Raw genomic sequence first — 12,162 nt, forward strand, 5'->3', positions numbered from 1 at the left:
TCAGTTCTCAGTCATTCATGTTGGTGCCACGAGGTTGATCTGTTTGTTGACTGTCAGCTGACACTGCCTAGATTTCTGGGGTTCTACCCTAGACCTAAGTCCCTTTTTCTCAGCAACAGCAGGAGAGTTAAAAGTATCCTCCATGTTTGGGATCCTTCCCCTCCCTATCTTGTTTTGAAGGACTTTGAACCACTTAGATAATCTAGGATAATCTTCCCATATTAAGCTCCAGTGATTAGTCTCTAGATCCATCAGCAAATTCCCATCACAATTACCTAGAATGGTGACTGATGGTACAACTGGAGACCAGGACTCCTGAGCAGGAGGGAACTTTTAAATGTCCTCGTTTTATGATCATTCTCCAGCATAATCAAGAAATGTTTGGCAGCCTATGTAACCTAAGGTAGTAGTGTGCCATAATAATGTTCAAGTAAAAAAGTGAAATGATAATAGGGACCATGATTCCTCTGTCCTCTGTTAAATAAGTCTCAGTGTTTCTTGGGGTTGGAGAATTCTACAAGGCAAGGCTAATTCTAAACTAAGTGCTATGTTTACAGTAACTTCAAATAGTTTACACGCTGATTTTTTTTGTTTCTGCAGAGTCATTGTGGAGAGGGTGACAATGTCTGGCCAGTGTCTGAGAAGAGATGTGGGAAGAAGTGTGGGAGCAATGCCCCCCTGCAAGGCAGAATGATACACTTTGGGACTGGGAAATCAGCTCAAATCCTCATTCTACTGTCAGATAGTCACATGATCACAAGCCTGTGTCAGTTCTCTGTGCCTGAGTGAGTTTTCCCCATCTGTAAAATGATCATCAGAAATAGTCTCCCTTAAATGAGGACGTGGATGATTATATTTCTTAGTAATTAGGAAGAGTATAAAGTACTTGGATTATACCAAGTGCCAGATAGGAGTTCAGTTGATATCAACATGTGAGGAATGGTGCTCTAGGTACCCAGGAACAGTATAGGAAACAGAACTTAGGCTCCTTTAAGTCCTTGCCAGTTAAAAAGCATCTACTATCTACCTTTGCTGTCTGAGCATTTTATCATATATCTCCTTTAGAGTCACAGCCATGTGAACTTACATGTGACATCTACTCCTGCCAAAATTACCAATTTTGACAAGATATGAAAGTATAAATGTGACCAGCTGAAAGGAAGACTCAGATTAGAGAAAGTGGGAGGGAAAAGAGGCAGAAATGTGAGAGTGAACATGATCCAGATACACTACACAAAATATCACAATGAAGCCTGCTATTATGTATTATTAATAGATGATAACAAAATTTTAAAGTAGGTGATTGATTTTGCTATTTTCACTTATACCAAACACATGATCACATTGCTTGATAACTTCTCAAGGAAACCAAGTACATGAAATCATTGAAAATTACTCAGGAAAATTTTTAGATGTAACTGGTAAACTTTTGAATGGTGGCAAAGCTCCTTTTGGAAGGTTATGCTTCAAGGAGTAAATGTTATGATCAAAGATAAACATCCCTTGTCATCTTATGGTAAACAGTAGCCTCAAGGATCTCCAGTTTATGCTTTGAAATTTTAAACTTCAGGCTAGAAGCTGTAACATGATTTGCACACATTGCTGGTCTGACTACCTTATGACTATCAAGTCCATGATAACAAACAGCATTAGTTTTCTCTTAACAATGCAATTTCTAGGGATTCCCCATGCTTTCATCAATTAATTTTTTTGTTTACTTAAGGGACATATATCTAGTGTAGAACATCTGGAGAAATTTGAAAGCAGATAGATCATACTTGCATGCAGCTTATTTTGTAATCTACTCCAGGACATCCTTTTTACATTTTGAAGTTAGCAAATATAATTTTAACTTTATAATAACTCACTTTAAATTTACTTTTGTGGGGGGGCATGACTGGAACTCCATGCAGTATGATTTGAATTAGTTTACAATGTATTCCCAAAACTCTGTTTATATGCTCTTCTCTGGATTTCTCTTTCTGTTGCTGTGATGAAATACTCTGACAAACAATTTGAGAGGGAAAGGGCTTGTTTTGTCTTACATCCCTAGCAGAATATAGTCTATCATGGCGAGGAAGACATGGTAGCAAGCAGGGAAGGCATGGGTGTGTGGTAGGAGGGGTAGGCTGAAAACCACCAGTCTCCCCACCCCTTCAGTGACTCACTTCCTCCCCAAAGTCCACAACCTTCCCAACAGTCCCACCATGTGGGGATCAAGTGTCCAAAATCCCTAGCCTATGGAAAACATTTCATATATAAACTACAGTAGCTGCCTACTAGCAACACAGGACTAGCAGGGTGGTGTTAAAAATGTAGACCAGGTCTTTGTAAATGTGAGGCAACCACACCGTTCAGATTCCTTTACACCTAGTTTTTTCTCATTATATATTGCAGGGGCAGACCTAGATTATGTTTTCATTAGTTCTAAGATTTCACTAGTCTAATAGTACAAAATTCTCCAAGTACACTTGCATTTAAACCTCAGAAAAATAAATTGTAACTTTTTGTAGTGTTGCTGCAACAAAAAATATTTATATTTTGGAATCAGATTTGTGCACTTTCGCCTGATTTTTGAAGGATGAATCTAACTCATACGGTCTGATCAATGACTATTATTAACTCATAAGACACTTTATAAAAACCAGGTAATCGATAATGAAATGAAGTGAGTCTTCATCAGCTAATATTAAATTTCCATTTTACAGATGACAGATCTGGAGCCCAGAAAGATTAAGTTGCAGGACTCAAAATAGCAACGACCCTTGAGGGCAGTGACTCATACGGTTGGTGAGAAAATGGCAGTGCAATGAAGTCAGAGCGGCCTGCATAGATTCTTAGAGCCAACTCACGTGCACAAAGTGCATCAGAGGCTGTTTACGAGCTGTGCTTTCAAGGCCACAAGGTTTTAGGAGCCCAAAAGACGCGAAAGGATAATGGCATCTGAGATTGGAGATGGAGACCAAAGCCTACTTTCTGGTGGCTTTAGATAAGTCGCTACCATTCTGGGTTTCTCTCTTTTCAGCCTCACTATGACAATCGCGTGTCTTTCTACAATCTGCTTGTGAATCTGTTGTGAGGATGAAATGGGAACCTGGGATTTACAAAAAGAAGAGATTTTACAGATTTAAGAAGATTGTGTAAGACCTGAAGGAGGAGATGTCACAGAGAACAAGACTAAAGTTCCTCCTGCTCACAACGGAAAGAAAAATGCACAGTTACTTACTGTACTCCATTACATTCAAGGATTCTCAGTTTCCCATGGTGCTCCATGCACACATCTCTACCACCTAGCACTTATTGTTCGGCATGTATGGAACATAAAGAGCCCTGGGTCCCTTTACAGTATGGCATTTGAAGCCTGTGTTACTGAGACAGTAGTTTTGGCCAGTAAAAATGTAAAACAAATGCTTCATGCTAATTTAAAAAATGTATGCCCTTGTACTCTCTCATATATGGATTTTAGACATAGATCTGGGGAGTGCCAGCCTACAATCCCATGGCCAGACAGTCTGGGAAACAGAAACTTCATTCAGTGGCTGGTGGAAGAAGAGGCAGACTCCCACGGCTAAGCACTGAGCTGAACTCAAGAAAGCCAGTAACAGAGAGAGAGGACTGATGATCAAAGGGATTAAGACTGGGCTGGTTTAACCCCCCAGAAACAGCTGACCTGACAAAGGTTAACTCTTGAATCCAGCATGGGACTGATCAAGACTCACTGAATGTAGGTGTCAGTGAGGAGGCCTAGGTAATCTATTGAGCCTTGGGCAGTAGATCAGTATTCATCCCGAGTATACACATGGACTTTGGATTCCCATCCAACAATGTGAGATGCACTCTCACCCTGAACTCTTGGGGAAGGGTCTAGGCCCTGCCCTGGATGAAATGACAGACTATGGACACCCCCATGGAGGGCCTCACCCTCCCTGGGGAAATGAGGGGAAAATGGGGGGGAGGGTTGGGGGGGAGGGCACAGGAGGAGGGGAGGGAAAGGGAGAGGGACCTGGAACTGACTTGTGAAGCAACCTTGTCTCTAAATTTAAACTTAAAAATAAATAATAATAAAATAAAATTTAAAAAAGATCTTTAAAAAACTACTTCTACAGAGCCTCAATAAACATAAAGGAAATAGTGATTCTGAAAAAAATGTATGCCCTTGAAATTGAAGAAGTTTATTGATATTGTTTTAGGTGCAAAGTTTCAGGGACCCAGGGAGGTGGGAGAGTATCTGGGAGGAACTGGGAGAGGGGTAAATATGATCAAACTGCATTGCATACAGTTTTTGAGAATTATTGGAAATATTGTTATATAAGAAAACAAGGTGCTACCCCAAATCACAAAGTTGGAGTCTTCTGACAGATGTGGCTGAACAAGGTCTCTTCATCTTTCCACTGTTTGTTCATAAAACCCTGACCTTGATAGTCAGGAAGAACTCATTATGTTCTCATTTTGACATTTTCTATGGTGTCCAATAGAAGTATTATATAAGCCATATATATACACAATTATATATATAATTCTATAACTCTATGGTAACTACATGAAGCATGGATCAAGCAAAAATTAAATCAACTTTATCAGTGTATTTTATTTAACTCAGCATGTTGAAAACATAATTTCAACATATAATCGTATTTAAAGTCACCATGGAATGCTTTGCATTTTTTTCAGACAATACTTTTGAAACCCTAATGTACATTACACTTACACTTACAGTACATCTCAACTCAGACAAACCATTATTCCAACATTTAACAGCCCCATGTGGTCAAGGGCAGCTCTTCAGCGTACAGGTCTAGAGCATCTAAGGATTCATTTATCCGATGCTATCTTTCCTATGAGGGTTCATGCCATTTTATTATATCCTACACTCACTGAAGCTGAGACCAGTGTTTCCCATTCTTGTTGTGAATGCGCTGATGTAGGTGTGTGGTTGTGCTCAAACCATCCAGGCAGAGAGCAAAGTATCAGACTTTGGTGGACTCAAGTTTATTTCAATGTATCCTGAGTCCAATTCACTCCATTTTTGCAACACCAAAAATAATGAATAGTGCGTCCCAGAAAGACAGGACATCACTGCACAAAATTCAGTTAACCAAGATAAAAATCTTTACCAAAAAAAATTACACCTCAAATTTCAAGACATCTTGGAAACTTGGCCACAAATACAGGATGAACATGTCAACAGCGCAGGTTCTGCTATGGCATTCCCAGGAAAGGGAGAGTTGGAGAGGGGAGGGGAGAGAGAAAGAGAAAGCGATGGGAGAGGAACTTGACAATCAGGATTCTTCATCTTTGATACTTGAGCCTTATGGGGTGATTTGTATTTCCTCACATTTATTTCTATTTTCTGCTGGATTATATATTTTCATACATGTATGAGACATATCAACTTCTGTATGTGGCCATATGCAACCAAGGACAGCTGTGAATGCAGCCCAATCCAAAAATGTAAACTTACTTCAAACATGAGCATTTTCCTGCCATTTTGGTAATTCCATTGTGTGGTAAGCTTTATAGATAGTGCTATCTCTAACTGTCAGATGGGTGGACACCTGTGAACTGTTTCAGTCAGAGGCATGATGTTAAAGCATGTTCTGGGGATATAAATTCAGGTCTTAGTGTTTGCCAGTGGACACTTTCCTTACTGAACCATCTCCTCACCCCTCATATTTCTGTTGGACAGCACAGAAAATGTCAACATAGAAAGAAAAAAAATTCTTCCTGATCATCAAAGGCAGGTTTTTACCTGCAAACAACAGAAAGAACAAGAGATCTTTTGTTATTACAGTTGAGAAAAGAACTAAGCTAAAGTGTTTCAGTTTAGCTTGAAAAAAAACGAGAATTGAACATACTTTGGGAATTTACTGCATGGCAGAATCTTTACATCAGTCTGTAGCTAGCCAAGCTTTGTGGGTATTCACAAGCAGTCGGTTGGTGGGAAAGGTTCCCAATTTGCAGGAGGTCTTTTGTGAGTTTTATTGTCAAGGTTTTTATGAGATTTGTTACATGGTCATTAAGGGTAGATAAAACGTTCTCATTAATGTTCTGAATGTACAGTTCTACCTCAGCCTTCTTAGCAGGGATGAGTATCAGAATCCCTGTTTAACCTATGCTTAATAGGACAGGAATATTTATAAGAATGAGAAAAAAAGTAGATGCATTGAAACTCAGTTACTCTAATGTTGAGGTATTTTGGGGGGGTTTGTTTTCTTTTAGACAGCAAGAGGGTAAATCCTGTTAATAGCCTGTGAACTTAGACTCATTCTTTCCCAGAGGCTCCTCCAAATGAGAACACAGCCTAGCTAACTGCTGGCTGCAGCTTTATGAGTTTCCAATGAAAATTTCTCAGGATCATTTTTCAGACTCCTTGTCAATGGAAACTATGACGTAATATCGCTAAATGTATAGTTGTTTTTTCTAAACAGACAAGTGGGGAAACAAAGAAAAATAGAAAAAAAAACAGGCTTCTTTATCAGTTAATTCCCTTTAATTTTTTTCTGAGACAGGGTTTTTCTGTATTGTTTTGGAGGCTGTCCTGGAACTTGCTCTGTAGATCAGGCTGGCCTCAAACTCACAGGGATCCGCCTGCCTCTGCCTCCCAAGTGTGGGATTAAAGGCTTAATTCCCTTTAATTTTTACTGTTTTGTGATTCTTTTAAAAGTAAGGGCAGCTGCTGGATTTTTACGAATTACCCTCCTTATTTTACTGAATCTTAAAGATTTGGAGTCAGCAACCTTCTGAAAAGGGGGCAGGTAGTAAATAGTGAGGTTCACAGGACATTAGCTGTGTGTCAGGGCTGTTCATCCCCACTAGTATGTCTCAGGAACACCAGGAGACTCTGTGCAAATGACTGGACCTTGCTGTGCCCAAGGAGCTGATTATAAAATCTGCATGTATCCAGCTCTGGACTTGGGCTTTGGTTTGCTGCCCTCTGTTAAAATTATAGAATTCCCCCCCTTATATTGTTAAAATACATCTATGGCTTGTTTAATACTGAACCATACCTACCCACTTTACTCAGACAATTTTTGAGTGTACTCCTGGAATTACCTTTTAAATGTTATTTTAAAATTTAACATTTCTGTTCATAATTAATATTTGTTATTTGGTTTCTGTGTTCAACTCTGTTATTTTAGCCTCATAAAATGAATTGGATAGTTGTTACAAGTTCTTAACATACTAGTAAAAAATCACAGGAATTATATTCTCTTAAGGGTTACAGAAGCTTTTTGTTTTTTATGCTTTCTAAAGTTAATTAGTAATTTTTGCTTTGGCAGGTTTTGGGATTTGGGCTGTGAAGACATTTCCAAGAAATTATATTCTGAAGAAAGGGTGACAACAGAGGCACCTGCCTCCCAGGAAAAGATTTCATACCTCTAACAACTTGTTCAATCACCTCACAGGACAGAATGGGCCTTAGACTGTGATAGGCTGGACCATACCTTGACTAGAAATGCTCATTGATAAGTCCCTCTTGCCTTCTACTGAGACTTAAACTTCATATCAGTACCCCCACACACAGACTTGGGGGGTCACTGGGCCCCTGTAGTCCTCTTTGCAATGTGGCCAGTGTGCAGAAACCTCCTTTCTCCATTCTTCATGATCAATTGTCTCTTTAATTGACATGTTGGGGATGGGTAGCTGACCCCAGCTTCTTCAGGCTGCTGGAAACCAGGCTTGGATGCCAACAACTCTGGTAACATTGTTAAACATGACAGCCAAATACTAGAAACCAACCATGTTTTCTCTTGTCTATGATGTCTACTCATTTCTCAGAGTGAGTCAGATGTTTTAATTACCTGCATGTTTGTAATTTTTTCATCAATATTCTGCCAATCAGAAAACATTCCAAGAACTGATAGAAGAGACCAACTAAACCAACCTCTTATGTTGATGATTTGAACACACTGAACATGTACACACACTACTGACAGAAAAATGTTTCATTGTCAAATGCAAAAAAATAATACTTAAACCTTGGTTGTTGCTAAATGTCCTTAAGTTGCTAGATTCATTTAAAAGTCTTAAAGGTTATTCATTGAGACCAAACATGGGAGTGCATATCTTTAATCTTAGCACTTGGAAGGCAGAGGTAGGAAACTATGAGTTCAAGGCCAGCCTGGTCTACACAAAGTTCTAGGTCAGCTGTGACTACATAGTGAGACTTTGACAAAAAAAAAAGAAAGAAAGAAAAACAATCATGCATACTATGGTTAAATAGCTGCCTGTTTTCTCCACTTTCTTGAGGGCTATGGCTAACTCTTAGTGGCTGTAGATACAGCAATAGTCTATGTACACATTTTATATTTAGCTTCGGTGGGAGTAACACTATTTTAATTGCTTGTTCTAGACAAAGTCAAATAAGACTGGGGTTTCGAATTATGTGCATGCAAAGCAGGTACCTCACACCAGTCGAAAGATGCATCAGGATTGTTGCAAAGTTTCCTGTAAAAACATTTCACATCTTGATTTTTCACTTCAGGGCCAAAGAGCTGCTGCACTGTGGCATAAAACTTGTCATAATCAATTGCATCTGCGGTGGGGAAAGCACAGGAACATTTCGTCATACCCCACGGGCAGAGCTTCACACTTCATGTACATTTCCCACCCTAGGGGCTCATCTCAGCCCATAAAACCAACTGTTAGGGACCTTAAAGATCGTGTATTGGGGAAAATTAAGTGGGCCCTGACTAGAATATTATTCAGGAAGAATAAATCATTTTTTATTTTGGTGTTTAGGACTCTCTTGTTTCAGCTATTTTAGAAAGACCGTGCATGAATACAAAGATAAGAAAGTTATGTTTTCTTACTGTGAACACATTTACCAGTTGGAATCTTCCTTAGAATTTATCTTAGATCTGTGCACAGAGCAATTATTGGTTATCTGACATTATGTAAACACACGCGCACGCGAGCACACACACACACACACACACACGCACGCACGCAATTACTTGAATCTTGATTTTTGCCAAGTTTATTAATACATTTGGATGGGATTACTAAATCTCAAGAAAGAGTTAAATAAAAGAATTCCTCAAATTGTATATAAAAAATCCTGTTACTTTATTTAACTTCGTTATATGTGAGCACTTAGCTAGACATTGGACATAAAATGGAAAACTATATAAGCAGTGTTTACTGACATTTCCACAACAAAAAAGAGAGACCCCCTACATTAACACTCTATAAGACTCGTGTGAACTTCAATTATTTGGTCCAGAGCCAAATTAACTTCGGCTTTAGCCCATTAAATAGCCATTTATTGTGCATCTCTGTGATCTCTTTGTTACTATCAGTAAATCCTTTTGGAATGTATGAACAGAACCTCTACTAACCCAAACGCTAAGAATGTCAGCAGGTGACATCTGAAGCCTGTATCAGAGGTTTCCCACTTTGTTTTAACCACCTACTTGGTGTTCCCATTGGTGTAATTGAAAGATAACCTTACTTATGACTCTTTTGCTCTATAACTATAAACCTTCATTAAACTGTTATTTTGAAACATGGTGTTTGAAATAACCCAAGTCATTCTCCAAAGGTCACTTGACACTAGAATAAACTATTTCTTATTCTCTATAATATGGAAGATTTATTCTAGAGATGCAGGGATGGTTCAACATAAGTAAATTAATATATGTAGTAAATCACATAAATTGACTTAAAGACAAAAGTGACCCGATCTTCTCTTTAGATGAAGAAAAGGCTTTTGCCAAAACCCAACATGCCTTCAGGGTAACAGCCCTAGAGGGAGCATACTTCAACATAAAAATGCTATATGTGAAAAACCCACAGCTGACATCATCCTAAATGAAGAAAATTTTGAAGCAATCCCACTAAAACTAGAAATGAGAGGGCTGTCCATTACCCCCACTCCTTTTCAATATAGTGAGCACGAGTTAGAGAAATAAAGGGAACAGAGAGAAATTAAAGGTATATAAGTAGGAAAATAAGTAGTCAAATCATTGTTACTTGCAAATAATATGATATTATACATAAGAGATCCCACAAGTTTCACTAGAAAACATTTTTTAAATGTGGCAGGATACAAATCAACTTACACACCTAGCAAGTAGCTAATGGTGAGCAGGCTAAGAAAGAGATCTCAGAAACACTCCCAGTTGCAATAGCCTCAGGAATTGTCTAGGATTGAACCTAATACATTTTAGTCTCCAAAGACAGAGACTGAGGAAGACACTGGAAATTGGAAAAACCTCTCATGCCAATGGTTTATAGAATTAATGTGAAAAATGATCACCTGGCCAAAATAAGTTTACAAATTCAATACCATCCTAATAAAACTCACAACAACATTCTTCACAGAAATAGAACAAACCATTCCTAAATTTATATGGAGGCACAAAAGACCTGCATAGACAAGGCAATCCTAAACAACATTGCATGAGTCATCGTACCAGAGCTCCAGCCATATTACAGAGCTAAACTAACACAAAGAGGATTGTACTGACACCAATATACATATGTAGACTAGTGGAAGAAAATAAAAGAACCAAACACGATACTGATACATCCTTCTGATACTTTACCAAGATGTCAAAAATGAATCTTGTGGGAAAACATCTTCATAAAGTTGTGCTGGGAAAGGGGATGCCCTTAAGTAGAAGAATGAAAGTAGACCCGTATGTATCACCTTGCACAAAGCTAATTTTAAGTGAATCCAATACCTAAATATGAAACCTGAAACCCTAAAACTGCTAGAAGAAAATATAGGCAATGCCCTACAAGATTCAGGTGCAAGAAGGGATTTTATGAATAGAACTCCATTTGCTCAGGTCAACAACTGACAAATGGGACCTTCATAAAACCAAAAATCTATACTGCAAGGGAAACAATTGCATGAAGAAGTAGTCCACAGAATAGGAGATGATTTTGTCAGCTATACATCTGAGAGAATTAATATCTAGAATATACAAAGAACTCCAAAACTGAAGAATCATGTAAACAAATGGCCCAATAGAAAAATTGCCTATGGATCTGAACAGAGAATTCTCAAAAGAAGAAATGAAAATTACTAAGAAATATTTTTTAAAGTGTTCAGTATCCATAGCAATCACAGAAAAGGGAAATTTAAAACTACTCTGAGATTTCATCTCACTCCGGTCAGAATGGCTAAGTTCAAGAAAACAACTGACAAGTGCTGAAAGAGACTACTGGAAGTGGGGTGGGAGGTGGAGGGGTGGAGGCACTTAGGGGTCAGATACAAACCTGGCTAAGGGAATCTCCCAAGAATCTACAAGGATGACCCCAGCTAAGATTCCCAGTAATAACAGACACTTAGTCTGAACTGTGACCAGGTTATGTAGTTATTTTAAAGATACACATTCTATCTTAAATGCACCTGGCTGGGCAGTGGGGGTGGGACTTAATCATGGGGTGATCTGAATTCTATTAGGTCTTCAGTGAGATCTAAGAGTAACATATCCAGGACAGATCTCTGTAGTCTACTTAGCCTCCCTCTGAGGCAGACACCTCTCCATTGAAATATTCTTAGCTCCTTTCCTACCATAAAGAGTTAACCCTTTTCTTCCAGTATCTATTAACAATTACAAACGTATTTGTATAGTATTAGCAATTTGGTGCAAGTTAGGGGTCCATCTTTCCCATCTCCTCACTCCGTAGATCTTGTCCCTCAGACACAGAAGGCTATTTGTCTAGGAGATTAGTTTTTATCTAATCTTAAGAACTTCAGAGGAAAAACTTTGTACCACAGATCTGGGGTTGCAAGGTTTTGGAAGAAAGCAAGGCTAGCTTGTTTGTTTAATGCGTGTTTCAGACGCATCTCCTGAGACACCAGGCTTTGAGCTGGCCTTACCTTTGCAAAATCTTCAAAACAGGCCAATGGTCAAGGAGTAAGTACATATCAATGTCAGCAGGCTAAATAAAGCAGGCAAATTCCCGGAGACAGCAATAAATGCAGTAAGAATGCTGAGGAAGGCTTTGCTTGGGGGACGTTTGGCAAACAGTCTGCAAAGAGGTGGCATTCTATTTTCTTGAAAAATTGAAGGTGAGAGGGACTGGAGAGTTGTTCAAATTGGGAGAATGGAAGATATAATTAGTCACTGAAAGCACAACAAAAGAAATAATTTGATAACTGTTGATGCAAATTACAGCTTTTATCTCAAAGGAAATAGAAGTTTA

The 12,162-nt window shown here is 38.7% G+C and overlaps 1 protein-coding gene across 2 annotated transcripts in view; it reads right to left on the bottom strand.

The window, feature by feature from the left end:
* The window catches only part of Wdr64 (WD repeat domain 64), a 98,344-nt gene that overhangs the window by 83,062 nt on the left and 3,120 nt on the right, over positions 1 to 12,162 (bottom strand). For both annotated transcript variants that reach the window (XM_040739158.1, XM_013119156.3), the window contains exon 2: positions 8,406 to 8,536. In XM_040739158.1, coding sequence (XP_040595092.1) covers positions 8,406 to 8,536 — 131 coding nt within the window. The remainder of the gene's footprint in view (positions 1 to 8,405; positions 8,537 to 12,162) is intronic.

This window comes from Mesocricetus auratus, unplaced genomic scaffold (genome assembly GCF_017639785.1).
Source record: "Mesocricetus auratus isolate SY011 unplaced genomic scaffold, BCM_Maur_2.0 Super-Scaffold_100676, whole genome shotgun sequence".
Lineage (NCBI taxonomy): Eukaryota > Metazoa > Chordata > Mammalia > Rodentia > Cricetidae > Mesocricetus > Mesocricetus auratus.